Source organism: Hyperolius riggenbachi, chromosome 2 (genome assembly GCF_040937935.1).
Source record: "Hyperolius riggenbachi isolate aHypRig1 chromosome 2, aHypRig1.pri, whole genome shotgun sequence".
NCBI lineage: Eukaryota > Metazoa > Chordata > Amphibia > Anura > Hyperoliidae > Hyperolius > Hyperolius riggenbachi.
Genome location: NC_090647.1, coordinates 98,616,584 through 98,634,725, shown reverse-complemented (window position 1 = coordinate 98,634,725; position 18,142 = coordinate 98,616,584). Strand labels below are relative to the sequence as shown.

At 44.0% G+C, this 18,142-nt stretch overlaps 1 protein-coding gene across 1 annotated transcript in view; it reads right to left on the bottom strand.

Moving 5' to 3' along the window:
* Positions 1 to 18,142, bottom strand: part of COG6 (component of oligomeric golgi complex 6) — a 162,589-nt gene that overhangs the window by 122,666 nt on the left and 21,781 nt on the right. Inside the window, exon 4 of the mRNA XM_068265035.1 lies at positions 12,596 to 12,654. Coding sequence (XP_068121136.1) covers positions 12,596 to 12,654 — 59 coding nt within the window. The remainder of the gene's footprint in view (positions 1 to 12,595; positions 12,655 to 18,142) is intronic.

The window sequence follows — 18,142 nt, the reverse complement described above, 5'->3', positions numbered from 1 at the left end:
AATAATGTTCCACATGTAACTGACCAAACATTTAAATATCCAGTAGAATACAGTGAATGTATATGATCCCTTAAAAATGAAGATCCATCCTTGGTGAGCAAAAGAATGCAGTTTTCTCTACTCATCTCTACATAGACATTTGTAGCCTGTTAAACGCAACATACATTTGATAATGTTAAGGGGCGTTTCACAGGAGTGTCTAAACACTGCAGTTGTGGTGTTTTCCACTCAAGCTCTGTGCCTTAAAGTGAATTGAAGCGCTTTTTAAACTAGAGTTATGGCTTCTCACATCGTTCGAGTAAACGCCGCTCTAGATCCCAGGGCTGTGGAGTCAGTCCAAAAATCAACCGACTCCAACTCCAGGTCCCCAAAATGCCTCCAACTCCGACTCCTCGACTCCAACTCCTTAGTCTAATACTTACCAGGGCTGTGGATTTGGTACAAAAATCATCCGGCTCAGAGTGCTCAGTTTATGAAATCACCGACTCTGACTCCAACTCAGTCTCCAGGTACCCAAAATTGCTCCAACTCCGACTCCACAGCCCTGCTAGATCTCCACATCTCGTTGGCTACATTCAGTGCTCCCGTGCCCCCCAGGGGGCTCCAAAACAGGGCTGTGGAGTCGGCACAAATATCATCCAACTCCTCAGTTTATAAAACCACTGACTCTGACTTTAGGTACCCCCAAAATTGCCCCGGCTCCTTAGTCTAATACTTACCAGGGCTGTGGAGTCGGCACAAATATCATCCAACTCCTCAGTTTACCAGAGCCGATGCCAAACGCCTTTTTGCTGGGTTGCAGAAAAGCATTCATCATCGACTAAACGAGATGCTGGCAGAAGCCTATGTTATCCGGCCCATAATTACAAAATGACTTTTACAGTACCGATACATCATGGTATGATTTTGACCAAATGCAAACTTTCAGTTCACATTTTGTGCATTAGAGATCTGATGACTGCAGGAATCTAGTCCTATTGAAGTGCGAAGCAACAGAGACCATGCTAGACATGCTATGCAAGCCCCACAGCTTACATACTACACAGGTTATACTAGTAATGGACTGCAAGTAGCCCTGTCTCTACAAAAAGCACATTTGTGGCATTATTATTTCAGCTGCCTGGCTTGTTATTTCCTTTTGCGGCAATAAAACAGATGCTCACTGTTATTATTGCACATTTCTATAGCGGCAACAATTTTTTCCATAGCACATAACAATGAACATTAAACAAATCGCGTCACTAACTCCACCTTGTGAGGTTCAAAATCCAATGTCAATGCCACAGTCTAGAGCCAGTTTGAAGCAAGATAACCTATGCTGATTTTAGGATGCAGGAGACAATCAGATCACTAAGGCAGGGGTCACATTTAAATATTAGTATTCAGAGTAGCAGCTACCTCTCTAATAATCATTCAACAATCCAATTAAAAACCAAACAGCAAATGAGGGTTTAAAGCAGGGGTCCCCAAACGTTTTGGGCCGAGGGCCGGGTCAACGTACTTCAGACTGCTGGGGAGCCGGGACATACATAAAATGACGTAGAAGTCTTTGCGGGCCAGACAGTGAAGCATACCCAGGTGACAACCTGCAGTGGACAGCAGTGTCACCTGATGTGGAATTTGATTGGAAACCAGTGAATTACTGCTTTCTGGCTTCCATGTGGATGGGTGGTGCCAGCACTGCTATTCTATATACGGACTAACAATATTTAAAGATGTAGCTGACCGCATCTATAAGTAATACGATTTGTTTATGGGGGCCAGCAAAAAAGCCTCAGGGGGGCACATTCGGCCCGCGGGCCTAAGTTTGAGGACCACTGGTTTAAAGTGTAACTGTCGGGCATAAAATCAAAAATCAATTATTTCTTTTTATCTAGTAAAGAAGTACCGTATATACTCGCAAGCAAGACAAATTTTGCACCCCCCAAAAGTGGCCCAAAAGTTGGGAGGTCGGCTTGCTTGCGAGTCATGGGTAGGTGGGTGGGTAGGTGGTGCCCCTCTCCGCTCCCCCCGCGGCCGCCGCTGCCATTACCTTAGGCGGCGCAGCTTCCTCTATCCCCGTCCTGCTCCGATAACTAACTAATTCACAGCAGCGCGCCCCTAGCTGCTGTGATGACGCAGGAAACCATAGAGAGCGGTTCCCATAGTAACGGCATCGCCGCTACAGGAAGCCGCTCTCTATGGTTTCCTCCGCCATCACAGCAGCGAGGGGCGCGCTGCTGTGAATTAGTTACCGGAGCAGGACGAGGATAGAGGAAGCGGCGCCGCCTAAGGTAATAGCAGCGGCGGCCACGGGGGGAGCAGGGAGGGGCACTAACTACCTACCCACCCACCTACCCATACTGGGGCACTATGCTAGCTATACTGGGGCACTATACTAGCTATACTGAGCACTATACTAGCTAAACTAAACTGGGGCACTTTACTAGCTAAACTGGGGCACTATACTAGCTATACTGAGCACTATACTAGCTAAACTGGGGCACTTTACTAGCTATACTGAGCACTATACTAGCTATACTGGGGCACTACCTACCCATACTGGGTACTATACTAGCTATACTGGGCACTATACTAGCTATACTGGGCACTATACTAGCTATACTGGGCACTATACTAGCTATACTGAGCACTATACTAGCTATACTGAGCACTATACTCGCTATACTGAGCACTATACTCGCTATACTGAGCACTATACTAGCTATACTGAGCACTATACTAGCTATACTGAGCACTATACTAGCTATACTGAGCACTATACTAGCTAAACTGGGGCACTTTACTAGCTATACTGAGCACTATACTAGCTAAACTGGGGCACTATACTAGCTATACTGAGCACTATACTAGCTATACTGAGCACTATACTAGCTATACTGAGCACTATGCTAGCTAAACTGGGGCACTTTACTAGCTATACTGAGCACTATACTAGCTATAATGGGGCACTACCTACCCATACTGGGCACTATACTAGCTATAATGGGCACTATACTAGCTATACTGGGCACTATACTAGCTATACTGGGCACTATACTAGCTATACTGAGCACTATACTAGCTATACTGAGCACTATACTAGCTATACTGAGCACTATACTAGCTATACTGAGCACTATACTAGCTAAACTGGGGCACTTTACTAGCTATACTGAGCACTATACTAGCTAAACTGGGGCACTATACTAGCTATACTGAGCACTATACTAGCTATACTGAGCACTATACTAGCTATACTGAGCACTATACTAGCTAAACTGGGGCACTTTACTAGCTATATTGAGCACTATACTAGCTATAATGGGGCACTACCTACCCATACTGGGCACTATACTAGCTATACTGGGCACTATACTAGCTATACTGGGCACTATACTAGCTATACTGAGCACTATACTAGCTATACTGGGCACTATACTAGCGATACTGGGCACTATACTAGCTATACTGGGACACACTAGGGGAATAAGGCGGCCAGCATTTCCTACCCCCGGCTTATATGAGGGTCAATCATTTTTCCCTGTTTTTTCAGGTGAAAGTTGGGGGGTCGGCTTACATGCGGGATGGCTTGCTTGCGAGTATATATGGTAATAAGGATGCTAACCAGGCAATCAAGAAGTTAAAAATCTTTAGTTTTCTTATCCATAAAACAACATTCCCCAGTTTCCGTAAGTCTTATTTGGTGCATCTGCCGCACAAAGAAAGTTGCAGGGCATGCTGGGTTGTCTATTTTTGCTGCTTTACTTTCCCCTCAGACTTAAATAATGCAGCCTGATTAGCTGAAGCCTCTTTCCCTCCTGTTTTCCCCTCCCACACCTCTGTTCCTCTCAGATTGGCCAATATTTGTCATTCTGAGACAATGTATTTTCTATTGCAGAGCTGGGTGGGAGTGCCTGAAGACTGGGACAAGGGTGGGCAATGCATACACAATAAGGCACAGGAGAGTAAGGGAGGAAATGGCATCAGGATTGGCTTCAAAATAGACATAATTAAGATGGAGAATCCTAAGAAGGATTTTCTCTCTTTTTTTTACTATAGAAAAATCTCTAAAATCAAAACTTGGACAGTGGAATACGTTATGTAAGTATTTATCTACTTATATGTGTGGGTTCTTTTCTGAGATAGTATGGCTGACAGCTCTACTTTAAAGGCCCAGAACATCAATACAGTAGTTTTCAAAAGTATTCGGCCCCCTTGAAGCTTTCCACATTTCGTCACATTATTGACACAAACATGAATCAATTTTATTGGAATTCCACGTGAAAGACCTATACAAAGTGGTGTACACGTGAGAACTGGAACGAAAATTATACACGATTCCAAACATTACAAAAAAAACTGCAAAGTGGGGTGTGCATAATTATTCATCCCCCCCCCCCCCCAATACTTTGTAGAACCACCTTTTGTTGCAATTACAGCTGCCAGTCTTTTAGGGTATGTCTCTACCAGCTTTTAACATCTAGAGACTGAAATCCTTGCCCATTCTTCTTTGCAAAACAGCTCCAGCTCAGTCAGATTAGATGGACAACGTTTCTGAACAGCAGTTTTCAGATCTTGCCACAGATTCTCGATTGGATTTAGATCTGGACTTTGACTGGGCCATTCTAACACATGGATATGTTTTGTTTTAAACCATTCCATTGTTGCCCTGGCTTTATTTTTAGGGTCGCAGTCCTGCTGGAAGGTTACCCTCTGCCCCAGTCTCAAGTCTTTTGCAGACTCTAAGAGGTTTTCCTCCAAGATTGCCCTGTATTTGGCTCCATCCATCTTCCCATCAACTCTGACCAGCTTCCCTGTCCCTGCTGAAGAGAAGCACCCCCAGAACATGATGCTGCCACCACCAAATTTGACAGGGGGGATGGTGTGTTCAGAGTGATGTGCAGTGTTCGTTTTCTGCCACACATGGCGTTTTGCATTTTGGACAAAAAGTTCCATTTTGGTCTCATCTGACCAGAGCACCTTCTTCCACATATTTGCTGTGCACCCCACATGGCTTGTAGCAAACTGCAAATGGGATTTCTTATGCTTTTCTGTTAACAATGGCTTTCTTTCTTTCTTGCCACTCTTCCATAAAGGCCAACTTTGTACAGTGCATGACTAATAGTTGTCCTATGGACAGGTTCCCCCACCTGAGCTGTAGATCTCTGCAGCTCATCCAGAGTCACCATGGGCCTCTTGACTGCATTTCTGATCAGTGCTCTCCTTGTGCGGCCTGTGAGTTTAGGTGGATGGCCTTGTCTTGGTAGATTTACAGTTGTGCCATACTCCTTCCATTTCTGAATGATCGCTTGAACAGTGCTCCGTGGGATGTTCAAGGCTTTGGAAATCTTTTTGTAGCCTAAGCCTGCTTTACATTTCTCAATAACTTCATCCCTGACCTGTCTGGTGTGTTCTTTGGACTTCATGGTGTTGTTGCTCTCAATATTCTCTTAGACAACCTCTGAGGCCGTCACAGAGCAGCTGTATTTGAACTGACATTAGATTACACACAGGTGCACTCTAGTCATTAGCATTCATCAGGCAATGTCTATGGGCAACTGATTGCACTCAGACCGAAGAGGGCTGAATAATTACGCACACCCCACTTTGCAGTTATTTATTTGTAAACAATGTTTGGAATAATGCATGATTTTCGTTCCACTTCTCACATGTACACCACTTTGTATTTGTCTTTCACGTGGAATGCCAATAAAATTGATTCATGTTTGTGGCAGCAATGTGACAAAATGTGGAAAACTTCAAGGGGGCTGAATACTTCTGCAAACCACTCTATATGATAAAAAAACATAGCTTTAATATAATAATCATGAATAGTCAAATGTGATGCAGCACAACAAAATTGTCCTTGAATAACGTGACGTGACAAACAGCATAGCCTAACGCACGTTTCACAACTTTTTTCTAGTCATAGTCTCTTCTTCAGAAGCAAACATCTCAGCCTATCTCACGGATTGTGATGAGGAAGAATAAAAACAGATCATGGAGTTTCACAATATAACCATGTTCAAGATGTTAGTGGCGTTCCTAGCGTCCAATCAGGCAAACCGCTTCATAGGAAGTAAGAAGCAGTATAAGGCGCTGGTCAGTGAACCGTGGCTAGATGGGAGATGAAGCAGTAACACTACTGTCACGAATGGCCAGTGATCACTGGCACTGGCCTGACAGGATACAGTTGGCTGGAGGAAGCCCCAGGTAAGTCCAGGTTTCTTTTTTTGGCACCGCTTAGGGCTCATTCACACTTGAAAGCGTCAAAACAGTAGAAACTAGCGCTACTGTTTTGCGCAGGATATTTTACCGCGATTAGCGCAGTAAAGCGCTTCAGCGGTTAGCAGGAATCACCCGCTAATCGTCCTAGTGTGAATGGGCCCTCAGGGTGCCTTCAATCTCTCTTATTATTTAACTTCTCACTTTGTAATGTATTCATTTCTTTGTACCCCTTTTTTGCTAAAGTCCCTCTTTAAACAGCATAGTAGTTAATTTAAAGTGAACCTCCAGACTAAAAATCTACTCAGCAGAACTGAAAAGGCTTGGTGTTTCTTTAACAGTTCACAGCATCAGAACTTTGTTTTTCTTACCAAAGAATCATTTTTAGCTGCATTTTTAGCTAAGCTCCACCCATCAAAGAAAAAAAGCCCAGGCTTTTTTTCCCTGATGCTGTGCAGAGCATGATGGGATTTCCTATGTTGTTATTCACGTTGCCTAGCAACTGGGAGGGTTGATCAGCACACAGGACATTTGGAACTGTGTCTGATGCTCCCTGTCGCCTCCTTTCAACCAAAAAGATGGCTGCCATCATGAAATCAAACATTTGCCTGTTCTTTTAAAACAGTGTGGGTAAGAGATTAAATTACCTATCTATTTTAATTAACATAACTAATGTAACTTAATTACAGTATGTTTGTGTAGGCTGGAGTTCCTCTAAGTATCCGTGCTGGAATTAAAAATGAGACAAATACAAAAAGAAAACAAAAGGATGGGCTTTCTAAAAAGGACAGCTGGGAGCTACGGTAATTAATACATTCCCTGGCTCTTCCTATTGAACCAGACAAGATAAAACGCACAGACAGGATGCAACAACCTGTGTTCATGCGGCCCAGAGCCCCAGCATGTGTGTTAAATGACACTCAATGACTCTCACAACCGGGGGACACAAGTCAAGTGCACTTACATAAATCAACAAGTCCTTTCCCAGCGAGTCCACACATGGGGTAGATTATACAGGAAAAGAATGACCTGTCCCGTGTCTCTTCACCAGCTCTCAATGCAGCCTTTTACTATTCTGGAAGAATTACTCCCTGAGGATTTCCGAACATAGCTGCTGAATATTCATAGGCGTGCAAAGTTAAAATTATGCCACAGACTGAAAATTAGCTTCTAATTAGCAATTCCAGGAAAGAGGAAAAAAAATCACCTTAAAGCTGTGAAAGTGGCAAGAATGAGGATTCTGAAAGTGTAACTGCAGTGGGAAAGCACACAATCAGGAGGGCAGATAACAGCTGTAACAGAAACGGCATGAGTGCAAGAAGGAAACGTAATAAGAGAGGGGGAAATGCCATTGTTAGCAGCAGCAAGTCTGGTGTTGGGGTGAAAAAGTCTGATGAAATGCTGTATGTATGGATAGAAAGAAGGAAAAAAAATACTTTAAAAATGATAGTGTCCAGATAGCCACCGTTTTAGATAATACTGGAACTGTATGAATCTGAATATGCAAGTGATGTAAATTTACTATGGGACCTACATACTATCCTCTAGATATATGACTACACAATAAAAAGTGAGGGCAGACCAGACCAAACCCATACTATCTCTAGACCTACAATATAATATATATACAGAAATTCTTCTCTATGTTATTAGTTTTATTTATTTTTTCTCTTTATTTTTGTTATTGCTTTTGTTTGTTGTATTATGAATCAACCATATGGATATCTGTTATGATTATGCACTATATCCTACTTTCAGGATAGCTCCTAACTGTCTGGACACTCTTTCACTGCCTCCTATTCCAACATCAACTCCTCTCCACGCCCGCTATCTGTTGGTGTACCACAAGGCTACGTTCTAGGACCTCTTCTCTATCTATTCTCATGGCCTGGGACATTTAATATGCCCTTTTGGTTTCCAGTATCACCTCTATGCTGATGGCACTCAAATATCTCAGATCCTGACCTCTCTACACTATTAACTCAAGTCCCTGACTGTCTGCTGTTTATGCATTGTTGTCATCCAGTTTCCTCAAACTTAACATGAGTTAAACAGAAACTGATCCAGCTCCGACTCCTTAGTCTAATTCTTACCAGGGCTGTGGAGTTGGTACAAGAATGATCAGAGTCCGACTCCTTAGTTTATAAAACCACCAACTCCGACTCCAGGTACCCAAAATTGCTCCTACTCCAACTACTCAACTCCAACTACCTAGTCTAATAACAGGGCTATGGAGTTGATTCAAAAATCATCCAGCTCCTCAGTTTATTGAAACCACTGACTCCGACTCCAGGTACTCGAAATTGCTTCAACTCCGGCTCCACAGCCCTGTTTCACATGCTCACCTTTGCAGCTTTGCTCCCATCTTCCCTCTGCATCCAGCCACCTATACCTGGATCTTGTACTCATTCCATATTCCACTACATTTTATAAAACGGGCAAAGTTTCAATCCACGTCCCTTGTGACCTACAATTTAACTCTACCAAATCCAACTAGACTTACAGGAGCTCAACGGCCCTAATTACAAAATAAGACTTAGATATAAAGCAAGTTTAACGAGCCATGCTGGCCAATTATTCTTTGCTCAATGTGAATAAAGTAACAAATGACTTTTTCTCCATTTTGAATGCCTATTACAGAGATGAATGTGACAGCACGGCCACCTATACCCACCAGGGCTTTATTACAAATGAAGCATAAAACTTCACTGGGGTGTAATGTGAACTGTCACCCAGGAATTGTTTGTTTTGCACAATCTCCGGTCTGCTTACACTTGGCCACTAAAAGAAAAGCTTCATCACACGGTACACTGCAGACAGTCGAGCGGTTATTAAATCTCAATTATGGCTGCGCTGTCGTCTGCCGGCTATCAATCTGCTCTTCAGAAATTTGCAAACAACCTTATGAGAGCACATAAAAGGGGGGTACGATTTACATGAAACCTATTCTTTCACATGTGCTACAAAATTCAGCAGCCCTTGAGATTAAATAGGAAAAAAACCAAAGAAGTGGACAAGAAAGGGTAAATATGAGTCAGAGATATAAATATTTATAAAGAGTCCATAAAGCAAGATTATTACAGTATGCAGCATAGCTGAAGAATGGCTACTGCAGCTAAGCTGGGCTGTGGAGTCAGTACAAAAATCATCCGACTCAGACTCCTCAGTTTATGAAACCACCGACTCCGGAATACCCAGGCCGCTCAGGGTGACCCAAAACTACTAGGCAAGTATAGGGGACTAAAAGAGACTGAAAAGCCCTCCTACAAAAAGGCCAACGCTCAATGTAATTTGCCTTCTTAAAACAGAAAGTATTTGCAATCATTCAGGTTTAAGTGAGCGATTGCGGTCTCCCACAATGCATCATTACTGAATATGCAAATTATCTCTTTACTAGCTGACCTAAGGCCGTTTCAAAACGGGCTCTAGGTCTGTCTCCGCGCATGCGCCCGCTGCGTACACACGCCCAGCCGCTTCTTGGCCCTGTCCTCCCCTGCAAGTCGGCAACTAGGAAAGGCTGCAGTAAGACAGAGCACATTAGGGGCTTGATTCACAAAGCGGTGCTAACCTACTTATCACGTCTAAAGTCTTTAGACGTGCTAACCAGGGTGCTAAGTAGGTTAGCACCGGATTTCTCAATCAGATCGCGCGCGTGTGCAAAGTCTTATGCGCGCTAAGTCCCATTGGTTTTAATGGGCACTTCGCGCGGAGCGCCCTGCGCTCTGTGCAGTGCGCATGTAAAGTTTTATGCGCATAAAGTTTTACACGCGAAAAGCTCGTTTAGACGTGCTAAGGGGGGTTTTCACAGGTGTGCTAACAGTTAGCACCGCTTTGTGAATCAGGCCCTAGAACAGCTATAGGAACTTATAGGATAGAAGAAATAAGGCTGAAAATTGTGTTAGTCTCTTTAAAGGAAAAAGTAATGTTTATTCATGCAGGGTAGACAATGTGTTTCACGGGTCTTGGTCCACTTCCTCAGGTCAATACAACTGCCTGTGAAACTTTTGGTCATGAACATAAGTGCCTAAAAACAATCCAGAGGCTTCCCTCTCCCAAGATATCTACCACAACTTAAATTTTCAAAAGTCATAGGTTTGCTTTAAATTCCAGCTTTGGCTGGTGTACTTGAAATGGACCCTGAAGTTAAAGGAATACGGAGGCTGCTATCTTCACTCCCTTATAAACAATACCAGTTGCCAGGCTATCATTCTGAGCTTTAGGCTTTAGTTGTGTGGGTCACACACCTTCATCAAGCATGCAGCCAGTGGCGTCAGATCAGAGTCAGAGCATCTGATCTGCATCCTCATTCTTGGCCAGTGACCTATAGTATTAGAGGCAGAGCATCAGCACAGAAGCCATGTAACTGGCATTGTTTATTACAGAATGAAGATGGCAGCCTCCGTACTCCTCTCACTCCAGGTTCCCTTTAAAAGAAGAGAGAAGAGCGTCATTATAGTTTTGATTTCCGTGCCGCATTCCTCCAGCACATCACATTGTAAAATGAATGAAGCAGGCAATGTTCTAGGCAATGGCATAAAATAAACCTGAAATAATGCATATTTCTGCACTTTATGTTGACCATAAAATAGGGGAATTTGTTCATCTATTTGCTTTCTGCTATACAGTACAACAATAGTTTTGTGGAGTAAATCATGTTTAGGACTCTTACTATTTCTACATCTAAATGGAATTAAGTTCTGTATTTATACCCAATTATTGCAATACAATTACAGTGACACGCTGTCACCAAACATGTAAAATGTGTTCTATGAAAGAGCATCATTCCCAGCTCTACACCAGACACTACAAAGTGCCCTCTTCTTTTCAGCTATGCTTCATTTGTATAGATCAGCAGTATGCTGGATAGTAGTAGGGACACTAGTAAAGAAGTAAACATAATGCTGGCTTGACCCAAAAGTAGCACTATTATCCCTGTTTTCCTGAAACAGAAGACCTAGTACTGCTAAACTCTACACCAACTGTACGTTTGTAAATCTTGCATTGATATGTCTGCCCAGCATGTTACCATGGTTGCACGGCTCTTCTCATATCTCAGTGGGGGGAGACTGGAAATGGATTAGGCCACAAAGTGCTTCACAGGGAGGCATGTAATAGGGCAAAATATTTTTCAGGTAATTAGTTTAACACACACACAAAAAAGATTTATACCATTATACTGGCTGCACAGCCCCAACAGCGACCCTGCCGGTGTAATGTCATTCTGTGCTACCCCTCTGATAATGCTACTGTGTATGCGCAGTTAGGACAACCAGCGGGAAACACTATACATGCCACCAGCCGAATAGGTTAAGTAAAGATGCATGAGGAGAGGCGGCAGCCGCCCCAGTCCCGCCCCTGAAGTCCAGGAACTGAAGTCCAGGGGCGAAGGTCCTGATGTGAAATTTTAGAGTATTCTTTCTTACAAATTACATACAGGAATCCTCATCAGAGAAGTACGTTTTATCTGGCATTACAGCATCTGCAGCTTCTCCTGTGGAACATATCCGGCAGACCCCGCCCCACAACAGAGCCGTACAGCTGTCCAAGGATGGATGGATGGATACAGCAGTGGGGACAGGTGAGCAGGGGGAACAGAGGTGTGTTCCAAGAACACACAGGAAGGACCGGAGAACAGATCTAAGAATCGGGAAGGGGGGAGGGGGGGGGGGAAGGAAGAGGAATTTTGGATTTTGACCAACTTACTTCAGACATTCTGCAAACTGTAGGCCAAAGTCAGAATTCACTAACAATTTGGACTTTAAATCGGCCAGTTCTAGAAATGGCCACGCACTTCCCACTTGGGCCGATTTCTAGTTTTCACCACACATATACATTAGTCTGATAATGTCTCAGCCTTGGGCCCCTTTCACACTGGCGCGGGGTGCTTTGACCTGTTTTAACCGCAGGCCAACGATACGCCAGCAAAAGTCTTTGGGGCCTTTGACACCGACGCGATGCGGCAAAAGTGACGCAATCGCTGCAACCCAGATGCGAGCCCATACCTACGTTGGTAGGTTACTTGTATGGCGACGTGTGGTGGACCGGAAATCGTGTAAGTCTATGGCGACGCGTATATGTTAAAAAAATTGTTGCGCCAGCGTTGCGGCACACAAGCGTATTTTATCAATACATTTCTGTGCAATGCGTTTCTTTGGCCACAGGAAGTGAGCGCTACAGAACCTCACTTCCTGCTTAGCCTGCTGCCAGATGGGGATTACCACGTATTAACACTGAAATCCCCAAAGGCTGTTTTTGCCGTTGCGGTGCTATGAGAGGGTCGTAGAAAACGCCAGTTAGCAGTGTGAAACCGGCCTCAGCTCATCCAATTATCAAAACTGTATGGTAGTTTTTACAACAAGTCATAATCATGAAGAGTTTCACCACATACTTTTCTCCCTGAAGTTTATTTGTCTTCACGATCAAATCCTGAGTTTGTTCCTTCGCTGCCTACAGGAAAAAAAAAGAGCAGAGAAAATGCATTACTATTAATCCATTCTACTGGAGGTGAAGGGGGAAAAAAGTAAAAAATAAGCAATAATGTAAATGAAGATTGTAATAATTTCAATAAAACCTGCTTCCTGGGTGAATGTAAATCAAGACGCAATTACTGATACATTTCTGATGAGGAAAATGGTATTACTGCCACCTGCCATGTCACTGGGGAGCCAGTTATTTACTTCTATTTAATGAATGTAGCATGAATTATTCATACTGGATACACGTTCAGGCAAATGACTAGCAGTCATCACTTGATAACGCTGCCTGAAATATGCTCTTATTTTCATTAGAACAGCTGCAATAGTCCAGTGGTGCAGAATATTAACAGTTTATAATGAGGCACCATCCAGTTTTCCCAAACAGGAGAAATAACACTTTCCTTCCAGAGAGGGGTGATGGGAAGGCGGCTTCTTACTCTATCCTACAGATTATAATCTCGGCACATCCGCCCGTGCTCGACTTCCACAAGACAGCCACACTGACATTAGATGTGAAGAGAAACTTTGATTTTGTTAAAGGGAACCTGAGGTGAGAGTAATATGGAGGCTGCCATATTTATTTGCCTGGCTGCTCTCCTGATCCTGTGTATCTAATACTTTTTTTAGCTATAAACCCTGAACAAGCATGCAGATCAGGTGCTGTGACTGAAGTCTGACTGGATTAGACACATGCTCGTTTCAGGAGTGCAATTCAGGCGCAACTGATGGCAGAAGAACTACAAGAGTGATAGGCAACTGGTATTGTTTAACCACTTTTATACCAGCAGCAGTCTCTGGCCCCTTACAAGCAAACTGTAAGGGCCCGTTCACACTGCACGCGTTTCCAGCCGCGTTTTGGAAACGCGTGCAGGTGGCCAAAACGCACGACATCAGACATTGCATAGAGTGCAATGTCTGATGTTCACACAGCATGCGTTCCGGACCTGTGCGGTCCGGGAACGCATGCTGCACGCAGATTTTACAAAAACGCGCGGCTGTCCCATTCACTTTTCAGTGATGGGATCAGCCACGCAACGCATACGAACGCGGACATGCGTGCGTTCGTACGCGTTGCGGTCCGCATGCGTTGCGGTCCGCATTTTGTAGTCTGAACGGGCCCTAAGGAAAAAAAACTCTCCTGGGGATACTTACCTCAGGAGGGGGAAGCCTCTGGATCCAAATGAAGCTTTCCCCATCCACCTACATCCCGGCGATCCAGTGCTGGCAGCACCCGAAACCACAGCCGACAGGGAAGTTGGCTGTGGCGCAGTAGTGCCTGCAATACTTATCTTCCCCGGCTCCAGGGCAGGCGTAGTAGAGAGGACCCAATCGGGCTCGGCTATTTCTGCCTGAGCCCTCTGGAAAGCCACTACTGTGCCTGTGCTGGTTCGTGGCAGGAAATATTTACCTCCTGGGTGTTCGGGGGCTTACAGTGCTGGATTGCCAGAACGGAGGTGAATAGGGAAGCCTCATCAGGAACCATAGGCTTCCCCATCCAGAGGGAAGAATCCCCCAGAAGGGTTTTTTTTTTTTTACAGATTTTCTTTAAGGTCCAGTGACTGCAGGTACCAAAAGCGGGGCTTACCGACGTCTCACTCCACAGAATCGCCCGTCACCGTTCACCCGTCACTAAAGCCCACTCACTCTGCCGTCGCTATAACAGCAGAGCTCTGTGAGCTGGTCAGGAGCCAGTTTCTTTGACTCCTGACGCTGTGATCAATGTGAGCCAATGAGATTGCGCGTGCACATCCTCTACCGCTCTCCCGTGGCCGGGAGCGTTCTGTGCATGCGCAGTAGCAATGTTTGCTTACTGTGCAAGCGCAGAGTGCTCCCGACCACCGTAGCACGTTGGAGGAAGCGCACGGCAGGCGTGCGGCGCATCCATTGTTGGAGGGGGACACTGGAGGAATGGCGGAGTGCGGGATGATGGCGAGGGAGCAGGAAGAAGCCCCAGGTAAGTAAATCTGCATTTTTTTCACTTTAGGTTTCTTTAAGAAAAAGGAAGCCTCTGGATCTTGTAGAGACTTAATACAAAAAATATAGTGTCATCACTCAGTAGGTGTGAAACAATAAGGCACATTTTATTTAGTACCAAAAAAAAAAAGTGGATCTCAAGAAGCCACTCAATCACTCATCACTCACTGGTACGGGTACCACACAATTCGGCTTCCTCCAAGGTGTGTGTGTGTGGGGGGGGGGGGGGGGGGAGAGAGAGGGAAAAGAGAGAGGTACCCAGTCCGCAGATGATCCGTGCAATTAAATCGGCGTTCTTTCCCAGAGCCCACCTGTAGAGACTTCCCATGTCCTCTGAGGCCTCGCCGCCGCTCGACAAGATCCTCTGGAAGATCCAAGCCATGCCGCACCCTCGCAAGCACTGCCAAACCTGCACATAATCATGGAGCCTCTCGTGCCCAAGCAGATCTAGCTTACTGCACAAGCTCCACAGGCTTCCTTCTGCTTAGGCAAGTATCCAGTTTTTTAACCTCAGGTACACTTTAACCTCACACTGCTGTCTGACTATCCCCACTTGGAACACTGTGAAGCGACTAGGTTTTGTAAGCAGAAAAAAAAACAAGATAGGCAAACTGAAATGTTTCTCATCAGTCTCTACAATACACTGAACTGGACAGAAGGGATGGTTTCATTTTCTTAATGAGGAACTGTCGCGAAAATCTTAAAATTTAAAACACATACAAATAAAAAGTAAGTTTCTTCCAGAGTAAAATGAGCCATAAATTACTTCTCTCCTATTTTGCTGTCACTTACAGTAGGTAGTAGAAATCTGACAGAACCGACAGGTTTTGGACCAGTCCATCTCATCATGGGGGATTCTCAGCATGGCCTTTAATCTGTATAAAGACACTCCCTGAAAAAGATTTACACAAAGATGCTGGTTGGCCTTCCTGCTCACTGTACACTTTTTTTGGCATTTGGACGGAGCAACTGCCATTCACTAAGTGCATTTTGAAAATAAAGAAATCCCTGTGAACCTCCCATGAGGAGATGGGCTAGCCCAAAACCTGTTGGTTCGGTCAGATTTCTACTACCTACTGTAAGTGACAGCAACATAGGAGAAAAGTAATTTATGGCTCATTTTACTCTGGAAGAAACGTACTTATTTGTATAAGTTTACATATATTTAACATTTTAATATTTTTACGACAGAGGTCCTTTAACAAAACGTGTTTCACTTTAAATGTAATCATACATGTACTGTATCTATGTATAATTTCCCGTGTGCTGCCATCAGTCTCTAGGGATAGGCGGCATATTGCATTTTAGTGTTTCTGGGATTTTTACTGTTTTCCAGTTCATTAATTATCTTGTCTGAGCGTCTCTAATAGCTTTTATGATATACTTGATGAATCGGGAGCTTAACATTAACTTTCACTTGGTGTGAATGTGACAGGTGAAAGCTGCTACATCTGCAACGCATCAACAATAGGATGAAATGGTCACAATAAAAGAAAACATTACATACCATTACATCAGCTGTGATTGCTACAGATGTATAAAAACAGTAGTGAATTAATTAAAGGACCACTACAATTAAAAAAGTAAGCAGTTAAAATCTGACAGAACCGACACTAGTTCATCTCCTCATGGGGGATTCTCAGGGTTTTCTTTGTTCAGATTTGCTTTAATATGTTTACTGGCAGTCTTAAGGACAGGAAATTAGGCACAGCCTTAAAAACTTAGTAGGAATGCTAACTCTACTCCACTGTAAATTACAATTGTATTAATTATTGTCATCTCTGACAGTCTTTTGAGAGATTTTCCTACTTCCTGTCTGGACAGGAAGTCAGGCAAATTCACACCGGGACACAGGACAACAACGAATGAAAACTCATCCAAGGTTCTAGACACTTCCACTCACTATCCCTGGAGTTTTGCTTTAAGCTCTGTATGACACTAAGATAATAGTTGTCCAGTCCAACCATTTATGATCAGGCTGTATGCATGTCTGTCTTATGTCTGCTTAGGGTTCCATTAATATTGTTTCCTACACCGGTTGCCTTGTTGCTGTAAAGACTCACCTTTTCTCCCCCAAAAGTGGGGAAAAAAGTCACTACGTCTTATAATCCAAATGCAGGGAGTTCCTGACTTGTGAACGATTGCCAATACGATCCTTCAACCCGCCGCAGTGCCGGGGACTCCCTGTAATGTGCCTATCCAGAGGAGGACACAGGGGGACACAAAGGGGTATAGAGGAGGACAGAGGCGGACACATGGGAGACACAGGAGGACACAAGGGAGACACAGGAGGACACAAGGGGGACAGAGGAGGACACAGGGAGACATAATATGTAGAAGCTTGCCAGAGGCGCCAATAGAATAAAAGTCACTTAAACGAGCTTAAAACCGATGGGGCAGTGGTGGGCCTATCCCATCCATGCAGACAAAGCAAACAAAGGAAGGACTGTGGCATCAACAGTCAAACAACAATTTATTTATACTCTACAGTAAAAATAGGCAACGCGTTTCACGGGCTCAATCCCGCTTCATCAAGCCAATCAAAAAGGAGCATACAGCTTAACAGCATCAAAACCACACTGAGCGCCTCTGTACTTACAGGGAGACATAAGAGGTACGAGGGGCCATGAGGTACAAGATACCCCTTCACAATGGATGCACCAGGTTTAGTATATATTTTTTTCCCTGTTTTTTTTTCCTCTAAACCTCGGTAATCTGAAAAATACGGTATATATCAGAATAATTTTATTTAGCCAAACAAGAATGCACTTACAAGGAATTTCATTTACCGTAACATAAGGCTCCTTTTATACTTGTGCTCTTGCAACAGCGGTGTGATTGTTCAAAATCGCACCGCAGCTGAAAAGTCGCACTGTGCGTTATAGCCGCTGTGCAACTGAAGAAACGAAAAATACGCAACTTCAGAGAATTGAGGGTAACACACCACAGCTTGTGTGTTACTAGTGCGGCACTTCCGTCGCATCGCAATGTGTCATCTCTCATAGACTCTAATGGCCACTGTGACGAGCTGCAGTGGGGGAGAGTACCAACGCGGCGTGATGCGGTAAGTGTAAAAGGGCCTAATTCATGCAAACACAACCATTGAAGGGCGGAGTTACCACTGGTTATTAAGATGCTTTCACACTGGGACAAAGCTAAGTTACTGCACACAGGGCCCCAGCTTCTGGGAAATACCCATAATTCCATGGACTAGTTACATTTTCATTATGTACACGTCAAGCTCCCGATTCATCAAGTGTATCATGAAAGCTATTAGAGACATTCAGACAAGATAATTAATGAACTGTGAAACAATAAGATTACAGAAATACTAAGATGCAATATGCCGCCTATCCCTGGAGACTGGCATTAATGACTATATGAATGGTGAGATGGATATCTGTGGATTAATGCATCTTCCATGTGTTACGCCTATGGCTGTTCGCATTTACAGTATATACTGGATTAGCCATTTCCTGATCATA